The sequence below is a fragment of the Anopheles merus genome, chromosome 2R (genome assembly GCF_017562075.2).
Source record: "Anopheles merus strain MAF chromosome 2R, AmerM5.1, whole genome shotgun sequence".
Classification (NCBI taxonomy): domain Eukaryota; kingdom Metazoa; phylum Arthropoda; class Insecta; order Diptera; family Culicidae; genus Anopheles; species Anopheles merus.
In genome coordinates, this window is record NC_054082.1 from 62,439,112 (window position 1) to 62,462,503 (window position 23,392).

The 23,392-nt window shown below is 38.9% G+C and overlaps 1 protein-coding gene and 1 long non-coding RNA gene across 10 annotated transcripts in view; one reads left to right on the forward strand and one right to left on the reverse strand.

Moving 5' to 3' along the window:
• LOC121589997 (rho GTPase-activating protein 26) overlaps positions 1 to 23,392 on the reverse strand; it is a 191,382-nt gene that overhangs the window by 149,772 nt on the left and 18,218 nt on the right. For all 9 annotated transcript variants that reach the window (XM_041909312.1, XM_041909311.1, XM_041909309.1 and 6 more), the window contains one exon: positions 1,914 to 2,071. In XM_041909312.1, the coding sequence (XP_041765246.1) occupies positions 1,914 to 2,071 (158 nt within the window). The remainder of the gene's footprint in view (positions 1 to 1,913; positions 2,072 to 23,392) is intronic.
• Positions 12,471 to 17,056, forward strand: LOC121590002. The gene is made up of 4 exons (XR_006004379.1): positions 12,471 to 12,605; positions 12,699 to 12,764; positions 12,835 to 13,174; positions 15,536 to 17,056. It is a non-coding gene; the product is annotated as an uncharacterized LOC121590002 (long non-coding RNA).

Genomic DNA, 23,392 nt, shown 5'->3' on the forward strand with positions numbered 1-23,392 from the left:
GCTAAACGGTGAGTCGTTGTTGGTGTGCGTGTGGTGTAGCGGTTATCAGTACTAGTTGCTGGTGTGCGTGTTGTGAAGCGGTTTCGGGTGGCCATAGGAGTTGAGGTTTCGTGATCATGTTGACGGGATGGAAAAAGCTCACGTACACGGATACCGACGAGCCATGTGGATGGTGTGAGTGCTGCATCACGAAGGATGGCCGGGACACTCACTTTGAATGAAAGCCTATTCATGCTGTTCACACTAACCCCTTTTCTCAGCAGGCAGTATGCTATAACGTCCTCGGTGGCTTAACGACGCTTTATAGAAGCAACCACTTGTTCCACAGTGACGGCTGTTGATGAGCGGAATAGGCGGGTCCAGATCCTATCTGTGAATGGCTCACGAGGTGCAGCTTGAAGCGATGATGATAACGGATCGGTTCCCACTAGTTCATGCAGTATTGTAGGTGCCGGCTGGACGGCAATCTTGGTATTGGTGTAGGCGTTTGGCGATGACGCGGCACAAAGGATGTTACCGCGATTGTTTACAATTCTGTTAACACCAGAAGATGCCGAATCCTCGATTACGCGTCTCCGATCAAAACTGCCAAAACTGCTATACCCAGCGCAAATTTCACTGTCTGTGGACACTTTTCAAGTCCTGCGCAGGAAACCGACCCAAAGTTACGAAAAATCTGCGCAGATTTTGCCCCATTTCCTGCGCATGAAACTGCTTCAATTTACGTAGCGGAAGGAAAATAGCTCGAAATCCTTACAGGGTTTTACAAGTCAGAATCGAATGTCAGCAAAACAATTTCAGAAGCACAAGATTCAGTTTAGCTGTCAAAAGTTGTTGTTTCACTGCACCGATGCTATCTTTCACAAGCGCAATTTGATTTTTAAATCGCTCAAGTTGTTTTTTAGAGGCCATTTGCATCGTTTTGCAAATTCAAACATGTATTTTGAGATTATATGACTAAGAACAATGCTGTTATGCGTTTAAGCATTATATTTATGAAATATTACGTATTTATGGTAAAAATTGCGATTTTCTGTGCAAAAGGCTACATAAATATTGTACATGTGCTCGTAGCTTTTTACACAGAAAATATTATTTTTTACAATAAATACGTAATATTTCATAAACATAACGCTATAAACGCTCTAAATAAATGATTTGTATACAAATAATCTCAAAATACGTGATTTAATTCGCAAAACGATGCGAAAGGCCTCTAAAAAACCAACTTGAATGATTTAAAAATCAAACTGCGCTATTGAAAATAGCATCAATGCGGTGAAACAACAACTTTTGACAGCTAAACTGCATCTTGAGCTTCTGAAATTGTTTTTCTGACATTCTATTCTGACTTGTAAAACCCTGTATGTTCAGGCTCGAAAATGTCAATTGGGTACCCTCATAACCTGCCCGTAAAACAAATTCGAGCAGTAAGCGTCATTGACCTAGCATCGTTATCGTTACTTTCTTCTCTGCCCTTTGGGAAATAACGTTTTCAATCCATTTCACTGATCATTTTATACAAAAAAAAACCGAATTTTCACGGTATAACGCCGCAGTATAATGTGCCTTCAATTTTCGCCAAATGTGAAATCACATGAATCTAAAACGAATTTGACGCCATCATCATCCAACAAAATTTTGACGCTTTCAACACGGTTTATCACGCACAAATCCAAATTTTTTGGAATATTGAGCACTATTCGAGCAGATCACGGTTAAAATTTTAGAAAAAAATCATTTTGATTGGACCCTATCACGCAGCTTTGGCACCTTTGGCTGAACCTTCGATAAGCAGGTATTTCATCACAGTGGTATTGATTCTCAATCCAATTCTTCCAATTCACGTCGATGAATTGTGAAAGGCACGTAGCTTGTACGTGAAATTATACGTAAAACACATTTCTACTCACCATATTGTCTCGTTCTTCTTCTATTGCCGAAATTAGTTTACTGAATTGTTTCAAACTGTCAGCTATTACTTGTTCATCATCCGTCTGTGTTGAGCCAATACATTCAAAATTAAATTCCTTCAAACTTCTGGATAGTGTTCGCTGAGCACGAGAAAGGCCTAGAATTAGTAAAATTGAACAATGTAAGAAGAACGTCAATTGTTTGAGGTATATATGTAGATATATATATATATATATATATATATATATATATATATATATATATATATATATATATATATATATATATATATATATATATATATATATATATATATATATATATATATATATATATATATATATATATATATATATATATATATATATATAGTTTTGAAAAACTTTTTCTGAAAGTTTTGCTAAAGCTGCAATTACTGTTCGGTTTACCCTTTCTGCCTGACCGTTTCCCCTTGGCACACCGGTGGTACACACTACATATTCTATTCCATTTTCTTTTATAAAATCAGCAAAAACTAGTGAAGTAAAGGCTGCTCCTCTATCACTCACTATACGTTCTGGACTTCCAAAAATCGCTGTCCAATTTTCTAGCTTCCTAATCGTTTCCTGAGCATTAGTTGTTTTAGAGGGGTACAGCCATACAAATTTTGAAAATCCGTCCACCACTGTGAGAATATATTTGTATTGTTTTCCTGTTGCATCCATGGGTCCGACATGATCTACATGCAATGTTTGCAAAGGTCTATCTCCTTTCTCAATGGGATGCAAATATCCTTCTTTATTCCCTAACTTTTTATTGTACATGATGCACCGTACGCAATTATCAATTACTTATTTTACTTTTTGTTCCAAATGAGGTATCTAGTACTTTTGCTTCAATCCATGAACAGTTTTTTGAGTGGCGAAATGTCCATTATTATGCTCAATACTAATTATTTCCTTTTCCATCACTTTAGGTATAACTAATAAATCAATACCGTCAACAGTTTTAAAAACTAACCCGCCTTTCAGTTTATAAGATTCGTAGGGCCTGCTAGCAAGTATCTCTCGTATAGCTTTGATCGTTTCATCTTTCTTTTGCGCTTCAACTATTTTCGCTGTCACATCATCGTTCACTATCATAACACGCACATGATAACGACTTAAACAATCTACATGTTTCAATCTGGTTCCTGGCCGATGTTCCGTATCAAAAGTAAAGTCTTGTAAATATACTACCCACGACAACACTTCCCGAGGCACTTCCGATTTTTGCAACGTTTGCTTAAATGCAATACAATCAGTCACTAATTTAAATCGCATCCCCAACAAATAATGACGAAACTTTTTCACTGCTAAGTAAACCGCTTTCGCTTCCAAAACGTAACTATGCTTTTTCGCTTCCGCATCCGTCGTCTTCTTACTCCAAAACGCTACCGGGTGCAGCTTTCCGTCAAAACGCTGGAGCAACACCGCACCATACCCTTCCTTCGACGCGTCTGTATGCACTTCCGTCTCCGCTTTCCTCTCGTACAGCCGCAACACCGGTTCACTCGCCAAAATCTCCTTCAGCAGATGAAAAGCGTGCATCTCTTCTTGACCCATCACGAACACCGCATCGTTACGCAACAGATTGGTAAGAGGTCGAGCAATCTGCGCGTAATTTTTCACGAACTTCCTGAAGAATCCGGTCAACCCAAGAAATGCCTGCACAGCTTTCACGTTTCTTGGCACGCTAAACTTGGTCACCGCACTGATCTTTTCCGGACTTGGCAAAATTGTACCGTTTTTAACGTAGTGTCCTAAAAAAACACTGACGACTGCATAAACTTACACTTTTTCCACTTCACAGCGAGCCCGTGCGCCGCTGCCGTTAAAAGCACTCGTTTCGTTTTTAACACACATTCTTCCTCCGATTCTGCGTAAACGATCAAATCGTCCATATAGATTTCTAACACTCCTTCGTTGATAAGATTTAGAAACACATGGTTTACAAAACGCATAAAAACTGCAGGCGAGTTGCACAACCCAAAAGGCGCTCGATTGAACTCGTAAAAACCCTTTTTCGTTACAAACGCAGTGTATTTTTTGCTCGCCTCATCGATCGGAACATGGAAAAAACCGTTTTCCAAGTCCATCACTGAAAACCACTTTGCATTTTGGAGCTTCTGCAACACCTCGTCGATCACCGGGATTGGAAACCCATCTTTTAATATCATCGCGTTTAGTTTCCTAAAATCCACGCACACGCGATTGCTGCCGTCCTTTTTTTTTACCACCACTACGCGACTGGCAAAATCGGACGTCGACGGTCGCACAATTCCTTTTGTTAACCATTCTTCTACCTGATCGTCAACCGCTTTTTCTTCTGGGTATGCCAAACGCCCTGGCGTGTGTCGAAAAGGAACAATGCGCTCGTTCGGTACTATTGTTAACTTCACTGGACTTTGAACAATCTTACCTTCACAACGTGCTTCTTCATATTCACTCACAATACTCGCAATTGTTTCACGAAACTTGGGTGGCACAGTTATTTTATCCGGCTCGCACAACAACACTTCACTAACACACTCACTCTCTTCCGCGTTATTCTTAATGGGGCGTACTTTTATACCCTGTTGTGTTACCGTTGCTTTCATGTCTTTCAACGCGTCTCGCCCAATGACTGCGTCGTATCCCATGCTGCTGGCGGGCACGATATAAAACTGTATCCCCTGATAAATGTGTTGATCGATTGTCACGCTCGTTTCAATTTTGCCCAGCGCTGCGGTTCGTTTTCCACCGAACCCGTTGAAACACATTGTTGTTGGTGTGACGTTCAAGCAACTTACTGTGTTTTGTGCTACCTCGGACAAAAGGTTAAACTGGCTACCCGTGTCGAACAAAGTGTTCAATTCCTTTTCTCCGATCTTCATCGTGATCATTCCTCCTTTGTCGCTGCTGATCCAATTTGCGCTCCCCGGAAAATTGGGTCTTTCACTGCACTCCCTGGCTCGGTGCCCTGGCTTGCCACACGCAAAACAAACTGGCCCGGCTGCTTTGTTTGGGCAATCTTTGACGATATGTCCCGTTTTACCGCAGCTACGGCATTTCATACTGGCTGGAGGTGCATATTTTGTTTTATTACTGTCAGGGTTCTTAGCAGGAATTTGACGCTTAGATCGTTGCTCGCGAATTTGCCCTGCCAATTTCTCATAAGTTCGCATTTGGCTTTTTAGTTGTTTAATCGTTTTTGCAGCGATCAAACAAGTTTTGTTCATTGGATCATCGTCTATTCCTTGTACTATGTACTCACAAAGGGATTCTTCATCGACATGTTCCTTTTTCCCAATTTTGCTCATAGCGAAGATATACTCTGAACATGATTCATCCGACTTCTTTTTTCTACGGCGAAGTGATTCGTGTACCGTTGCACTGGACACTTTCTCCTCGAATTCTTCCACTAGCGCGTGCTTCAAATCGATCCACGACGATACTTCCGGAATGCTTCTAACAAAAGCCTTGGCTGCGCCCTGCAGAACTCGTTTTGCGTAAATGAGCTTGTGAAGATCGTGCCATTTGAACATTTTGCTACTTGTCTCAAACTCGATCACCCATGCGCATACGTCTTCCTTTCCGGAGAATACAGGCAAATAATCCTGTCCATCTTTGAAGTGAATGGACACGCCCCGGGCCTCACGATCTACGCTCTCTCGTGACGACGTGCTTGACCCTTCTACCGCATCCAAATAATCACCCACCCTCGTGATATCCTGATTTCCACTTTCACTGTGCTCCACTATTCTGCCAGCTAATTCCTCCTTCGAACCGCTTGTGTCCAGCCCTAAGGCCTCACACCTTTTTACCAAGCCGACACGGGTAAATTGCTCCATCAACTCTTCGATGCTCGCCGGGATATCCATAAAAAAATTGCGTTATCCCACTTCTGACACCAAATGTAAAGGATCGAAAAGTAAAAACGCTCAACACAGACACTTGTTCCTCTTGCAGCCAAAACAATTCTCTCCTTTTATTCCAAATCCATCTCCTTTTATACACTTTTTGTTGGTCGCGTTCTTATCACTGTCTCACTCTTGTTTCCCTCTGTTTCTTTCTACTTTGCCTGTGGTACATTTTACTACGGTACGTTTGTACAGCGGCACGTCCTAGCAAAAATTAAACCTAAGACACACACACACATATATAGTATATAGATATATATATATATATATATATATATATATATATATATATATATATATATATATATATATATATATATATATATATATATATATATATATATATATATATATATATATATATATATATATATATATATATATATATATATATATATATATATATATATATATATATATATATATATATATATATATATATATATATATATATATATATATATATATATATATATATCTATATACTATATTCTATATATGTGTGTGTGTGTCTTAGGTTTAATTTTTGCTAGGACGTGCCGCTGTACAAACGTACCGTAGTAAAATGTACCACAGGCAAAGTAGAAAGAAACAGAGGGAAACAAGAGTGAGACAGTGATAAGAACGCGACCAACAAAAAGTGTATAAAAGGAGATGGATTTGGAATAAAAGGAGAGAATTGTTTTGGCTGCAAGAGGAACAAGTGTCTGTGTTGAGCGTTTTTACTTTTCGATCCTTTACATTTGGTGTCAGAAGTGGGATAACGCAATTTTTTTTATGGATATCCCGGCGAGCATCGAAGAGTTGATGGAGCAATTTACCCGTGTCGGCTTGGTAAAAAGGTGTGAGGCCTTAGGGCTGGACACAAGCGGTTCGAAGGAGGAATTAGCTGGCAGAATAGTGGAGCACAGTGAAAGTGGAAATCAGGATATCACGAGGGTGGGTGATTATTTGGATGCGGTAGAAGGGTCAAGCACGTCGTCACGAGAGAGCGTAGATCGTGAGGCCCGGGGCGTGTCCATTCACTTCAAAGATGGACAGGATTATTTGCCTGTATTCTCCGGAAAGGAAGACGTATGCGCATGGGTGATCGAGTTTGAGACAAGTAGCAAAATGTTCAAATGGCACGATCTTCACAAGCTCATTTACGCAAAACGAGTTCTGCAGGGCGCAGCCAAGGCTTTTGTTAGAAGCATTCCGGAAGTATCGTCGTGGATCGATTTGAAGCACGCGCTAGTGGAAGAATTCGAGGAGAAAGTGTCCAGTGCAACGGTACACGAATCACTTCGCCGTAGAAAAAAGAAGTCGGATGAATCATGTTCAGAGTATATCTTCGCTATGAGCAAAATTGGGAAAAAGGAACATGTCGATGAAGAATCCCTTTGTGAGTACATAGTACAAGGAATAGACGATGATCCAATGAACAAAACTTGTTTGATCGCTGCAAAAACGATTAAACAACTAAAAAGCCAAATGCGAACTTATGAGAAATTGGCAGGGCAAATTCGCAAGCAACGATCTAAGCGTTAAATTCCTGATAAGAACCCTGACAGTAATAAAACAAAATATGCACCTCCAGCCGGTATGAAATGCCGTAGCTGCGGTAAAACGGGACATATCGTTAAAGATTGCCCAAACAAAGCAGCCGGGCCAGTTTGTTTTGCGTGTGGCAAGCCAGGGCACCGAGCCAGGGAGTGCAGTGAAAGACCCAATTTTCCGGGGAGCGCAAATTGGATCAGCAGCGACAAAGGAGGAATGATCACGATGAAGATCGGAGAAAAGGAATTGAACACTTTGTTCGACACGGGTAGCCAGTTTAACCTTTTGTCCGAGGTAGCACAAAACACAGTAAATTGCTTGAACGTCACACCAACAACAATGTGTTTCAACGGGTTCGGTGGAAAACGAACCGCAGCGCTGGGCAAAATTGAAACGAGCGTGACAATCGATCAACACATTTATCAGGGGATACAGTTTTATATCGTGCCCGCCAGCAGCATGGGATACGACGCAGTCATTGGGCGAGACGCGTTGAAAGACATGAAAGCAACGGTAACACAACAGGGTATAAAAGTACGCCCCATTAAGAATAACGCGGAAGAGAGTGAGTGTGTTAGTGAAGTGTTGTTGTGCGAGCCGGATAAAATAACTGTGCCACCCAAGTTTCGTGAAACAATTGCGAGTATTGTGAGTGAATATGAAGAAGCACGTTGTGAAGGTAAGATTGTTCAAAGTCCAGTGAAGTTAACAATAGTACCGAACGAGCGCATTGTTCCTTTTCGACACACGCCAGGGCGTTTGGCATACCCAGAAGAAAAAGCGGTTGACGATCAGGTAGAAGAATGGTTAACAAAAGGAATTGTGCGACCGTCGACGTCCGATTTTGCCAGTCGCGTAGTGGTGGTAAAAAAAAGGACGGCAGCAATCGCGTGTGCGTGGATTTTAGGAAACTAAACGCGATGATATTAAAAGATGGGTTTCCAATCCCGGTGATCGACGAAGTGTTGCAGAAGCTCCAGAATGCAAAGTGGTTTTCAGTGATGGACTTGGAAAACGGGTTTTTCCATGTTCCGATCGATGAGGCGAGCAAAAAATACACCGCGTTTGTAACGAAAAAGGGGTTTTTACGAGTTCAATCGAGCGCCTTTTGGGTTGTGCAACTCGCCTGCAGTTTGTATGCGTTTTGTAAACCATGTGTTTCTAAATCTTATCAACGAAGGAGTGTTAGAAATCTATATGGACGATTTAATCGTATACACAGAATCGGAGGAAGAATGTTTGTTAAAAACAAAACGAGTGCTTTTAACGGCAGCGGCGCACGGGCTCGCGGTGAAGTGGAAAAAGTGTAAGTTTATGCAGTCGTCAGTGTTTTTCTTACGACACTACGTTGAAAACGGTACCATTTCGCCAAGTCCGGAAAAGATCAGTGCAGTGACCAAGTTTAGCGTGCCAAGAAACGTGAAAGCTGTGCAGCCATTTCTTGGGTTGACCGGATTCTTCAGGAAGTTCGTGAAAAATTACGCGCAGATTGCTCGACCTCTTACCAATCTGTTGCGTAACGATGCGGTGTTTGTGATGGGTCATGAAGAGATGCACGCTTTTCATCTGCTGAAGGAGATTTTGGCGAGTGAACCGGTGTTGCGGCTGTACGAGAGGAAAGCGGAGACGGAAGTGCATACAGACGCGTCGAAGGAAGGGTATGGTGCGGTGTTGCTCCAGCGTTTTGACGGAAAGCTGCACCCGGTAGCGTTTTGGAGTAAGAAGACGACGGATGCGGAAGCGAAAAAGCATAGTTACGTTTTGGAAGCGAAAGCGGTTTACTTAGCAGTGAAAAAGTTTCGTCATTATTTGTTGGGGATGCGATTTAAATTAGTGACTGATTGTATTGCATTTAAGCAAACGTTGCAAAAATCGGAAGTGCCTCGGGAAGTGTTGTCGTGGGTAGTATATTTACAAGACTTTACTTTTGATACGGAACATCGGCCAGGAACCAGATTGAAACATGTAGATTGTTTAAGTCGTTATCATGTGCGTGTTATGATAGTGAACGATGATGTGACAGCGAAAATAGTTGAAGCGCAAAAGAAAGATGAAACGATCAAAGCTATACGAGAGATACTTGCTAGCAGGCCCTACGAATCTTATAAACTGAAAGGCGGGTTAGTTTTTAAAACTGTTGACGGTATTGATTTATTAGTTATACCTAAAGTGATGGAAAAGGAAATAATTAGTATTGAGCATAATAATGGACATTTCGCCACTCAAAAAACTGTTCATGGATTGAAGCAAAAGTACTAGATACCTCATTTGGAACAAAAAGTAAAATAAGTAATTGATAATTGCGTACGGTGCATCATGTACAATAAAAAGTTAGGGAATAAAGAAGGATATTTGCATCCCATTGAGAAAGGAGATAGACCTTTGCAAACATTGCATGTAGATCATGTCGGACCCATGGATGCAACAGGAGAACAATACAAATATATTCTCACAGTGGTGGACGGATTTTCAAAATTTGTATGTCTGTACCCCACTAAAACAACTAATACTCAGGAAACGATTAGGAAGCTAGAAAATTGGACAGCGATTTTTGGAAGTCCAGAACGTATAGTGAGTGATAGAGGATCAGCCTTTACTTCACTAGTTTTTGCTGATTTTATAAAAGAAAATGGAATAGAACATGTAGTGTGTACCACCGGTGTGCCAAGGGGAAACGGTCAGGAAGAGAGAGTAAACCGAACAGTAATAGCAGCTTTAGCAAAACTTTCTGTGGATGATTCGACGAAATGGTTCAAATGGGTTGACCAAGTCCAGCAAGTTTTGAATTCTCACTTCAATGCATCTACTGAGAAAACACCTTTTAAGATCATGTTTAGAGTAGAAATGAGACATATTGTAACAGGGGAATTGGTAAAACTAATACAGGAGGAAATTTACGAAAGATTTGAGGAAGAACGACAGGAAATAAGATTAGAAGCGAAAGAAGCAATCGAAAGGGTTCAGTTAGAGTATAAAAAGCTGTACGATAAAAAACGAAAGCTAGAATCAGGGTATAGTGTAGGCGATCTAATAGCGATAAAACGAACGCAGTTTGTGGCAGGCAAAAAATTGGCAAGCGAATTTCTAGGGCCATACGAAATTACACAGGTGAACCGAAACGGAAGTTTCAAGGTCAGGAAAGCTGCAGAATGCGAAGGGCCAAATGTGAACGGCCGCTGCTAACTAGAATAAAACTCTATACCACATTGGGATAGGGATTGGGATTCATAGATTCGAATCCCATCCAGGATTCATCAGCGGGTGGGGGGGGGGGGGGGGGGGTTGACATTAGTTAAAGCTGGAATAAGAGGTCTTTCTGTTTTCTCTTAATTATTTAGCTTTGCAGTACTTACATCATATTTAGTCCAGGTCCCCAAGATACGCGGACGTTTTTTCAATATCAAAACAAATAATCAAATAATTTTTTTAGTGTCTATAACTTCTCAATAAATGCTAAATTACAAAAACATTTGCTACATTTTGACTGAAAACTGCGTGATTCGACTTCCGAAATTAGAGATGGTTTCTATCGACCCTCATGAATAGCGTATCTGGGGTACAGCCTCTAATTTCAATCGCAATTGCTATTAGAATCTCAATCGCAATCAGAACCCCAATCGGAATCAGAATCCCCCCCCCCCCAGAATCCCAGCTTGAAATTTGAGTGTTTCAATCCAGATTCATCAAACCTATGTTTTAGTATCAAGCCAACTGGAGCCACCCGGAGTTATTCGTCAACAGCAGGTGCCGTAGAAGTCGATGACGATGATGGTGAAATCATTCTTCAAACGCTTTTGGGTTTGACTTCACCACTAGGTAGCAATACAGGTAGATTAAAATGCAATGATTACGAAAAAAAATCAAGGCCTGTCACGTGGCCTGTCGTTAACTTGTATGACTTAAGAACATGTACGCCATGGGTTCAAACCCCGAATGGACCATGCCACCATACGTAGGACTGACTATCTTGAGTTGATAATTAATAAGTAACTAAAAACCATGCCCACTAGTGGTACAGATAGGTCTTGACCGACAACGGTTTATATGTCATATAAGAAGAAGAAAAATATGTACTTCTTCTTCTACTTGACCTTAATTCCTGCGTGGGTATAACTCCCTACACAGGATTTCTAGACTAATCCATTGCCACGCAGCCGGATATTCAATCGTTACTACGGGGAGATGCTAAACTAAGATTATTTCCACGACGGGTTTGTTGTTAAGTCGTGTAAGTTAACGGCTGAACCACAGATAATTTCTGACATTAACGATGAAATGAATAAAGAAAAATATTTCGTGTTGTGGTTCTAACAACTATTTATTAAAAACACAAATATAAATAGTAGTGAACACACACAAGAATAAATAGTACAGATACGTGTGCAATCCGTCTGTTGCCTTAGAGCGCTCGGTGTCAACTTCGACGATCCCTGATCGGTGCGGTGCTACGCACACACCTACCCAACCAGCACTATCGCGCGATTTTTATGTGTATCTATCATTTTTCTCATTCTAACATTCAGAAATTTTTCGTTCTGCCTCGCTCTTCTGGGTGTTGGTCTGGTTTTGCTCGCAACTTGGCTGTGTCACACCAAACATCCTCATGTTTCATATGGCTCTTCTCTTTTCATCGTTAGAGAGAAACTCTTGCGTCTCGCTTTTCTGGGACTTGTCCAATTTCGCTTGCTACATCAATCGTTCACGCAAGCGTTCTCCTCTCGCCCGCTCTTTGTATCATTGTACAGGTACTCCCCGATATACGCTATCAATGCGGACCGGAGGCAATAGCGTATCTCGAATGTTAGCGTAAGTCGATTTTCGAGGATTTCAGTCAAATTATAGCTAATTGTCGTATAATTTTGCATGAAGTGGTAGGTTTTAGCCACTAAATTAGTTATTTGATCTGATTTCAACTGAATATTTCAATTTTATACCTTTTGAAATGGTTTTTAATATTCAACCAAAAGGGAATTTATTTTGCATTTGACATTCGATTTCTAAAATTAGTACAATTTGTTCAAAGAACTGTCAAATTTAGAAAAAAGTGAATAGCGAAATCGTGTATTTCGAGTATGGCGTATATCGAGGAATACCTGTATATCCACACGAGGAAGGCGCTGCTTCGCGTTCTCATGAAAAAGTGGTAGTGTTAAATCAAGTTTGCAAGCAGAAGGACGCGTCGATGCGTGCTCGTTTTTTTTCTCTCGTGAAACCACTACGGAAAAACTATTTGGTAAGTACAGCTTTTAATAAAGGGTTACATCAATCTTTATCAAACTAAATGGTATTAATAATTGTGATATCAAATCATATTCGTTTTCTATAGAAATCGTAACACATGCACGAACTGAAGTGAGCACGGACCACGATAGAAACAATATTCAATTGGTTGGTAAATATTGCGCTTCGCGTTAAATGGAACAGCTGTTGGCAAAACATTTAATATTTCCCTCTATCCCTAGGAGTGCCGAAAACAACAGAACAGGAGAGGAAAGAAGGCCGCTTTAGATGTAGTGCTTGCTGTTCTGATTACCTCTGGCCATTTAGAAAATGCGTCGACTGCAATTAGATAAGAGTACCCGTCGATGGGACCCGCATAATCGACATGGATGCGTTGCCATGGTGCGGTTACCTCAGGCCATGGTTCCGGGCTAGAATGTAGCGGCGATTTTGCTGCGAATGAGCATGCATTACAGTTTGCCACGAGACCAGTAATATCGCTATCAATCTTGGACCAGTACACGTAGCTTCTTGCCAATGATTTCATCCTTTGTACTCCTGGATGTCCGTTGTGTAATTGGCGTAAGTATCGTTGTCGAAGAGCCCTTGGTATGACCACTCTCTCTCCAAACAAAAGACAACCTCCCATTTCCGATAATTTATTATTATTTATTTTTTATTCTTCAACGGGCCGTATGGCCTAGTTACGATTCAATTAAATTCAATTCAAGTTTATTCAAATTGTCAGCCTGATGGTTTCACAATTCCTAAATCTAACTAATTCCTAACTTAACCTATCTTAATTCCTGATACTAAAGCGAACTTTTGAGCACATGAAAACAGATATTAGATTAAGATACAAACGTGAGAAGAGAAGAGTAAATAAGATTAGATATGATAGTCGAAAAAAGGGGGTGAGAAAATAAAAGGATAGGGAAAAGTATCAGGGAAAAGGATTCTAAAGGATATGGAAGAGTATCAGGGAAAAGGATCAAAAGGATTATAAACGGGAGTGGGGAGGATCTGTGCTGGTATTAAAAGCGCGAACGCACAGGAGAAGGGGCTCGTTGGAACCAAATGTGGTGTGACGAGAAACCATGTTTAGTGCGCTACGTGCCCTTAAATTTCTGGAGGGTGCGTACAAGCCAATCTGCTCAAGGAGAGTGGGAGCATCGATGTGCCCATTGAGCATGCGTCCGATGAATAGGACGCGCGCTTGGGAGCGTCTTACTTCTAGGGATTCCAGAACTAGCCAATTGCAGCGAGATTCGTAGCTGAGCATAGCGGCATTGGGGCCAGCCATTCGTCGAAAAGCGAACCATGTGAAACGCTTTTGGACCTTTTCAAATCTTAAGATCCATCCAGAACGGACTGGACCAACGACCACAGAAGCGTATTCCAATGTTGATCTCACTAAAGAACAATAAAGTGACTTGAGGCAAAGTGGATCACGAAAATCTCTGGTGAGTCTCTATATAAGCCACAGCATTCTAGAAGCACTTGTGACAACCGACTCTAAATGTTCGTTTAGGTATGAAGGTAAATGAGGTAGAAGATGTAACAGTTCATTAAAAAAAATACATAACAAAAACAAAATTCACTGCGGCCATGGCAAAAGCCGGAGACGTTCCTTGAAGCACTGAGTTGAGATGTCGAAGTCGAAGCAATCCGAGACAATGTTGAAGACAGCCGACATGCGGATCATAGGGTCAGACCGACCAGCGCTGGAACGGGGTTGAGCGAGCCGTATAGTTTCTCTAGACCTAAGTGTTCGGGATGGTGCATAGATATCGACTCGATGCAACAAAGGCGATGAGTCGATAGAGCCATTTAGCAATCCAGAAGAATGCAATCCCATTTAGCAATCCAGATGAAAGAGCACTGTGCATTGCGTCTTCCAACCGAAAGAGGTTCAAGGCGTAGAAGACGGCACCGCGCAGCATACGGAGGAAGGTTATTGCGATCCTGCCAGAGAAATAGGCGTATGGCATATCGCGTGAGCTTACGTTGATAATCTGTGTTTTCTGGCGTAGAAGCATGCCAGCTCACCTTTGCATTAATAACTACTTGGCCATCCTTCGCGAACATACTGCTTGACCATTCTCGTTATGGTATATGCTTGTGTTGTAGCTTCGACAAAGTTTGCATTCAGTGCAAATGTGCTAAGAGAACTGACGACGACTGACCGTATGTCCTCTTCCATATTGATGCTTGCTATTACGTAGTCTTTATCTAATTTGTCGTGATTACTAATCAGAGAACATCCGCGTTCCCAAAGTTGTCCGTCGATACGTACTGAATGTCCAAGTCGTACAATTGTAACGCAAACGCAAATCTATGCAAGCGGTTAGCGGTGTAAACTGTGATACCTTTCTTGCTTCCAAAAATCAGGGTAACCACTCGAATCAGGATTTTAAATTCCCGGTTTATCCCGGATTTTTTTGGAGTTTTCCCGGTTCACTATGCTTCTTGTGCCGGTTTTATCGATACTTCAATTCCAAATTATTATATCATACGTTTTCAAAAATCGTTATGTAGAGGATGGTAAGTAAACACGGGCATTACAGGACAAATGGACACTTGGTCATGAAAACTGGATAAAATTTATTAGTGAATTATTCAAAAATATAGTATCCAATCTGGAGGTGTGACAACACATTTGAGAACCATTTTTGGCATGATTTCTATCAAATTTGTACAAACTAATTTTCAATCATGCGCTCGTTTGTAGATCTAATTTGGCTACTATGGATCTTAAGCTATTTAAATATGCATTCTTTATATTTTCGGAAGTTTTATATGAGCAAACAACTGATGAAAAAACGACAAAAAAATGCTTTAAACATATTTCGTTTTGGTGGTTTTGCATCATGACACTAACGTGTAAAGATTTTACCCCGTGGCAAAGATATTTTTCATGTGCTATCAATTGTTGATTTACAGATGTCATCACACAATCTTAAAAAAGGGTAACCGGAAGTCATGGACCAACCAGCCACTGGAGAAAGCATACAAATCTGCGAAGAACGGATTTTCTGTTAAAAAGCAGCCATTCATTATGCTGTTACTCGCACGACGCTGATGATGCACCTCACGACTAGATACAGGAGATTTCAGGGGTTTTCCTAATTTTGGCAAACTCTCTTGAATATGTTATACGGCAAATGTACTTTATGTGACAATAAAACTAAGGAGCAACGATCGGACTGCAGAAACGACGCCACTTCAACCATCAGTGCCAGTGTGGGAACCCAGTCACCAGGGCGGAATGAAGGCAGAGGCCCGAAACCAAAATGCAAAATGCCAATGTACAGGCGATGTGTGATTGGGTAACCTTAAAATTGCTAAAGGGGACAAAAGTTATCAGTTCTGTTCAAAAATTGGGATCGCCCACTAAATCTACACCGTTAAATTCGACACGACCGCAACTTCATGAGAAATGAATAACAAAAGACGAGTGCAAGATAGAACGAATAGGCACACCATACCCGAAATGTGCAAGAACTGATATCGGTGAACGTTAGTATTGCACCAGTGCGAATGAGAAGTATAGTACATATATTGCGTACCATATGTGAGAAACGAAAAATGTTGTCCTTACACATTGGTGTGATGTTGATGGCCTGTGGTAAGTTGGGAATTTTAAATGCAGATACATAATTAATATCAATTGATCAAAAACTAATATAAACCTTGTCAATTTTTAACAATGCATAAGCAGGTACAGGTTTTTGAAGGAAACAAGACATAAGTAATTGCAGTACCCTTTCACTAGTTCGCACTTGACTAAAAGAGGATTACAGCATGTGTAAAAAACTTATATTAAAAAAATGATTGACATTTATCCTGCTTTCACCCGGAAAGAAATGTCACCAAAGATTATTTTATTTCAAAAAGGAACTATCGAACTGCATATATTTATGTTCCAAGATCCCTTACACACACGTTTATTGTCTTACGTTGGCGTAAATGTAAGAAAAGTTATTTCTTAAATAATTTCCTTGTATCACTTTTTGGTATTATAAACATAAAATAATGAGATACAAACCTGAATAAAAAGATCTCGAACACAGGATTGTTTAGGCTTTACAACGCAACGATTTTTAACTTATTAAATCAGGTGGAGCAGTTAAAACAGTTTGTAGCAACCTTGATCCCATAATAATTGGGAATTATTATAGCTAGGTTGGGTTTATAGATTATGATAGTTTAGGGATAGGATTAGGGTAGTTTACAAGAATTGAAGGAAGTAAGAATAAAGCCCTTATTTTGGTAACGACACAGCCATGAGACTAAGCTCCGTGAACCCGCTACATTCGATTGTGGCAAAAGAGCGAAGCGGAAGCGATATTCGAAACCGCTCGCATTGTCAGAGACCAAACCAAATACATATGTAGCATATCTGCTATACAGAACATATTGTAATACACACTATCAGCCATAGACACATAGCAACACACTTTGAAAAGCCAAATCACACCATTGCACCACATCCATTATAAAACACTCAGCAAATCAGATCATACCATACACACCCGGAAGAGCTCAGGCCACACCGTTCATATAAAAACAATTGTGACACACTTAACAGAACCAACCGAAACGTACAACATAAACAGGAACAGTTTATGCATTATAACCCAAAGCAGGAACAGTATATGCATTAAACCCAAAACAGGAACTTAGTGACAAGAACCATCGTTCTTGTCAACAAAAGACAAACGTAACTAGCTGAGTGAAAACAATAACTTTCCAACATAAAACCCGGAACCAAATGTGCGAAACCCTCAACTTAATTTGAGTATAAATAAAACCAATTCCGACCGTGGCAAGTCAGATTCGTTCGGACTGTCAGGATAGGACTATGCCCATCCTACATCTATCGACTTCTCATTTAAAGAGTTTAGTTATGTCCCCCTACCCAAGGTAAGGCCTCTAAACTCCAACGTTTCCAGTAAGGGAAACCTCCTAAAGGTTTCTATGATCGCCTGGACGATCAAGTGTTGAAAAGTCCGCTCGAACGAAGTTTTATTCCACCTCGGCTCATGTCAGCGAAACACTGACCTACCGCGACGGTACTCGAAGTACAGTTGTACGATCATCGCATTACATGGCGACCGTAACTTTATCCAAGAACTCATTACATGGCGACCGTGACCTTAATCTGCAATCGACAGGCAGAAGTAACATTCATCAACGCAGCTGGCGCAAGAAACCCATATGTAAACAAAAGCAATAACGATGAAAGAACAGCTACAAGCAAGTTTCGTACAGTGCAGAATGAAAAATAAAAACATTTAGTGCAGTGTAAGTGCGAAATGAATGTTTAATTGATGAACAAACATTAACCGTATACAGTGTTGTGAGAACCTACCCAAATGTGTAAAAACGTATTAACGCTTATGCGATTGGTTTACCTAGTAGAGTAACCTTGAAATGAGAAACTATAGAAAAAAAGCTAACTTTTAACAACAACCCAAGTTCAGCACAGTACAGTAAAGCAATCGATATGATTCTTGGAGCAAGTGATATGGGATAAAAAAGTGCAGTGCAAAACAAGCTGTGGTCAGCGTGATTGTATGGAACAACCGTTCCCAACGTGGAAGACCAAAAGACAAGGCGAGCCCACTGCCCAATATGGATTGGCACGCAAGAATGGACAAGTGTCCCAACTCCGACAGAACATCAAGCGTCGACTGATGACATCGCAGAACTTCACATCTAACATCGAGTATGTACCTAGCACCGATTTAACACCTTGCACCGGTAAAAATGCAGCGTAGCATCATCATCAGCAGCAGCAACATTAAATACATGTTATGTATTTAAAAAGGTACCGTAAATTCAAAATTTACTGATGAGGCTGCATAAATTTGCAAAAGCAGCAGAAAAAACAGTTTAAGAATATATTTTCCTTGCATGACAGATGTAAATAAGATATCAAATAAATACACATCAAACATAAGACGCAAAAATGACAAAATCAAATTTTAACGTAAATACGAATATAAGCCAAGCATTAGAGCTTGCGATGCATAAGATATGCCTAATAGCAAAGAAACACAAAAGAATCAAACTAACAATATCAATGATAACATATTTAAATGTCATTACTTGCTGACAATTCAAGAAGTATCAAACAAATCTATTTTCAATACTGATTTTATCTTACATAAGAATAACTACTAGATCACTAGATTGACAAGAAGGTTTAATAACCCCTCCAGAAAACTATATTTGGCGTAAAAATCCAGTACAAAAAGCAATAACATATGAATGAAAAAAAAAAATTAAGGACCATGTTAGAAATTAACAGCAAAAAAAAAATATCTTAAAGTAAAATATCGATCAATTTAAAATTTAAAATCACTTAAATGAACTAAAACTAACAAAAATAACAAAAATGGCAAAATTTGATCTTGAAACAGCCATAGGTCTTGTACCAATGTACGATGGTTCTTCTGATACTTTTGACACATTTGAAGACGCATCAAAGTTTTTGTTTGAACTAAATCCAAACCATGAAGCGATGCTTATAAAATTCCTACGAACCAGACTGATTGGTAAAGCAAGAATAGGGCTACCTAGCAATATTACATCTTTTACAGAGCTTATAAACGACATAAAAAGAAGATGTAAAGAAAAACTAACACCCGACAGGATTATAGTGGAATTGAAATCCATTACATCAAAGGATACACAAACAATTTGCAAGAAAGTTGAAAGGCTTACAGAAAAACTCAATTTAATTTACCTAGAATTAGAATTCCCACAAAAAATTGCAAACGATATGGCAATCAAACAAGGGATAGAAACTCTAAAACAAAAAATTTCAAATGAAGAAACCAAAATGATCTTGAAGATTGGTACTTTCTCAACGATAACAGATGCAACTCAAAAGGTATTGGAAAATGAATGCGAGGAAATAAATAAAAATAGTTATCAATTTAACATACATGGCTATAGTCTAAACCATGAATACCCGCAACGAAACAACCAGCTTAATTACCAAAATTTTCCAAATTTGAATCAATCATTAACTACTCAAACAACACCCAACAACTATAGTTATAGAAAGAATAACAACTTCAGTTTCTACAAACGCCACCATCAGTTAAACAATTGTAGTAGTCAGAGTCAAGTTAACCAAGGATATAATAATCGCGAATACAATTATAACAATAATATTCAGAGCAGATCCAATAATATGCAATGTTATTACATCAGAACAGAACAGAACAGAAATTATGAACAGTTCAATAATAATAATCAATTACATAAGAATCATATTTACCACCAAAATGATGAAGATTATAGAAATACTAGTCAAATAAATGACCAAGTTAAAAAGTATTATAGAAATAATAACAGCAAAGCAAACTATAATGACAGAAAATATGAAGATAAATTAAAAAGAAGACATACATTAAATAATGAAACAAATAATGATATGGAAAGGTCAAGAGACGACTCAAAAAGAATAATGACAGAGAACGATAAATTCACAAAAGAATATGAAAATGATACTAACAATGATTATAAACATAAAAACATGCAACATATACAAATGATTACAATAAGTAATGACAATGAGAAAAATAAGGTTGAAAAACAAGTAACAGATAGTTTAATACTGCTAGACAACATGGAAATGAGTGATGAAATTAATTGCAACGACAATCATGCAACTGAGCCAAAACATTTAAAGAAAATAAAACGTAACATCAAATCAAAGAAAAAGTATATAAATGAATTAAACAATGAATTATATTGCCACGATAATAAGGCTAGAAAAATGAATTATTCCATATTATGTGAAGAAAATGTAAAAGAACCAAGAAATAATGTTACTTACGACAAGATTCTAAAAGAGCTCAAAGAAAAATTTCATAATGTTATCTCCATGCAAAAAGTCATAAGATCTATAAAAGCAGAAAACTCTAGAAACGAACCCTACAAAGGAATCATAGGAAAATCAAAATATTTTAGGAGAATATTAAATATTCACAATTCTTTATCTCTAGATAATAGATCTATTTACATAAAATATTACCCACCTTAAGAGATAAGTAATGATTTAATTAGTAAACCAAAAAAAAAAAAACATAACAAATACTCAGTTTAATTAAATGAAAAGAATAACTTCAAACAATTTCATTATTTTCGTTATTCTCCTAAAGGGAGGAGGTGTAGCATATCTGATATACAGAACATATTGTAATACACACTATCAGCCATAGACACATAGCAACACACTTTGAAAAGCCAAATCACACCATTGCACCACATCCATTATAAAACACTCAGCAAATCAGATCATACCATACACACCCGGAAGAGCTCAGGCCACACCGTTCATATAAAAACAATTGTGACACACTTAACAGAACCAACCGAAACGTACAACATAAACAGGAACAGTTTATGCATTATAACCCAAAGCAGGAACAGTATATGCATTAAACCCAAAACAGGAACTTAGTGACAAGAACCATCGTTCTTGTCAACAAAAGACAAACGTAACTAGCTGAGTGAAAACAATAACTTTCCAACATAAAACCCGGAACCAAATGTGCGAAACCCTCAACTTAATTTGAGTATAAATAAAACCAATTCCGACCGTGGCAAGTCAGATTCGTTCGGACTGTCAGGATAGGACTATGCCCATCCTACATCTATCGACTTCTCATTTAAAGAGTTTAGTTATGTCCCCCTACCCAAGGTAAGGCCTCTAAACTCCAACGTTTCCAGTAAGGGAAACCTCCTAAAGGTTTCTATGATCGCCTGGACGATCAAGTGTTGAAAAGTCCGCTCGAACGAAGTTTTATTCCACCTCGGCTCATGTCAGCGAAACACTGACCTACCGCGACGGTACTCGAAGTACAGTTGTACGATCATCGCATTACATGGCGACCGTAACTTTATCCAAGAACTCATTACACATAAACCTGCTGAGTGCCATGGCACCAGAGACATTCGAGAGGGTGATGGACATTATTCAAGATCCTCCTGCTGAAGATACATATAAATATTTAAAAGTCAAACTTATAAAACGTTTTTCTGCTAGCGAGGAACAACGTAGTTCATGATTAGTTTTTCATGCGGAGATGGGAGACGATTCTCCGTCAGTTTTTTTTTTCAGGAAAATGTCACAACTCGCTGGCAGTAGTACTGAAGTGTCAACAAGTTTCATTAAAAGACTTTGGTTAGGGCGATTACCAAAGCAAATAGAAGTAGCTTTGATTGCCGTAGAAGATAGAGATATTTCAGAGCTATTGAAAATTGCAGATAAAATATGGGAAGCATCATCAGGAAAAAAAACATAGATGAAATTCGAATCAAGACACATTTTTCCCAAGCTTCCCAGAGCATCGATGAAATTGCATCACTACAGTCAGAAATAAGAGGATTGACAAGAAGGCTTAAAAATTTAGAAAGTAGACCCAGTAGATCAGCGGTCGGCAAACTTTTGAGGCAAAGGGCCAAATTTAGTAAATGATCTAAAGCTGCGAGCCAGGAGAATGCGGTTTTTATATTCTTGGGCTTTAATTATTACATTATAAAATTTTAGAAACAAAACAAAATTGGTATTGTTGCTGTTGTCCTATAATTGTTTCATCCAAGCATGGTTAAAAATTGATAATATCTATTTAAAAACTAATTGCATCTTTTAATCATTTGAGGATCGCCAAACGAAGGGTAATAGTGTGATAATTCAAAACATAACAAAGCAAGAGCAATATCGCTTCTTGATAATCCCATCCTCCCACGCCGCAAAAAATATTAAGACTATTCTGGGGATGATACTGAAGTGTTATTGACTGAAAAATTATCGAGACAAATGTGCATTTAGTATTTATAAACATATTTTATGGACAAGTTATGTCATGTCAGTTAAATTGATCGATGATTTCTTATGAAAAACTTTAGCACTTTCGCAATCGTTGCACTCGTAAACAGGAACTGCGTGGAATCGTCGTTCTCATTAAAACAACAGGGTTTTTTCAATGTTCCTATTTGTTTTGAAATACGATGCAAAATACCCCTAAAGCAGATAAAAAAGAAAACAACTGATTTGTGTGAAATTAAGAAGAACGAATAATAGGACAAATATTATCGCGGGAAAAATGTTTGCTATTTCACTAAACTAAAACTTTGTTTTCCATATATTACGTTGGTGACAGTCGTATGCAAAACTTTAAATAAATTAATTGCAACCAGACTTTAGTGTATCTCGTCTTTATAAAATTTCGTATGCGGCCTTCATCTCGATAGTCTTATTGTGGTGTTCAGATAATGTTAATATTACATCTTGATTGCATTAAAAAAAAGGACAACAATTATCCATTGTTCATGGGTTTTTCTAAACCCGCTTTAACAAAACGTTATTTACACTTTGAGTAGTATTATAGTAGTAGTATCATTAGTTAGCAGACTAAATTTGACACCTCTATCAGTCGAACTCGAACCATGATGGCCAAAAAAGTGAATCAAAAGCGTGCGCGATCAAAAAATGGCACCCTATAGCGTCCAAAATGGACTCCGTGCGGAAGTTTGTGGACGTCGTGTATACCCGTTTCGGCATTTTAGTCATCAACATATTGGTACTATTAGACAATAATCAAAGCATCGAAAGAAATCCCAGATTAATTTTTGAGGTTCCAAAAGAAGCTGATATGAAGACAAAGAGACAAGGGACAAAGGGTTACATTACTGCGTTAGCTGATTCGGCAGATCGATGCAACCCACCAAACAGTAAAATAATAAGAAACATCAATAAACAGATCAGGAAATAGAAAT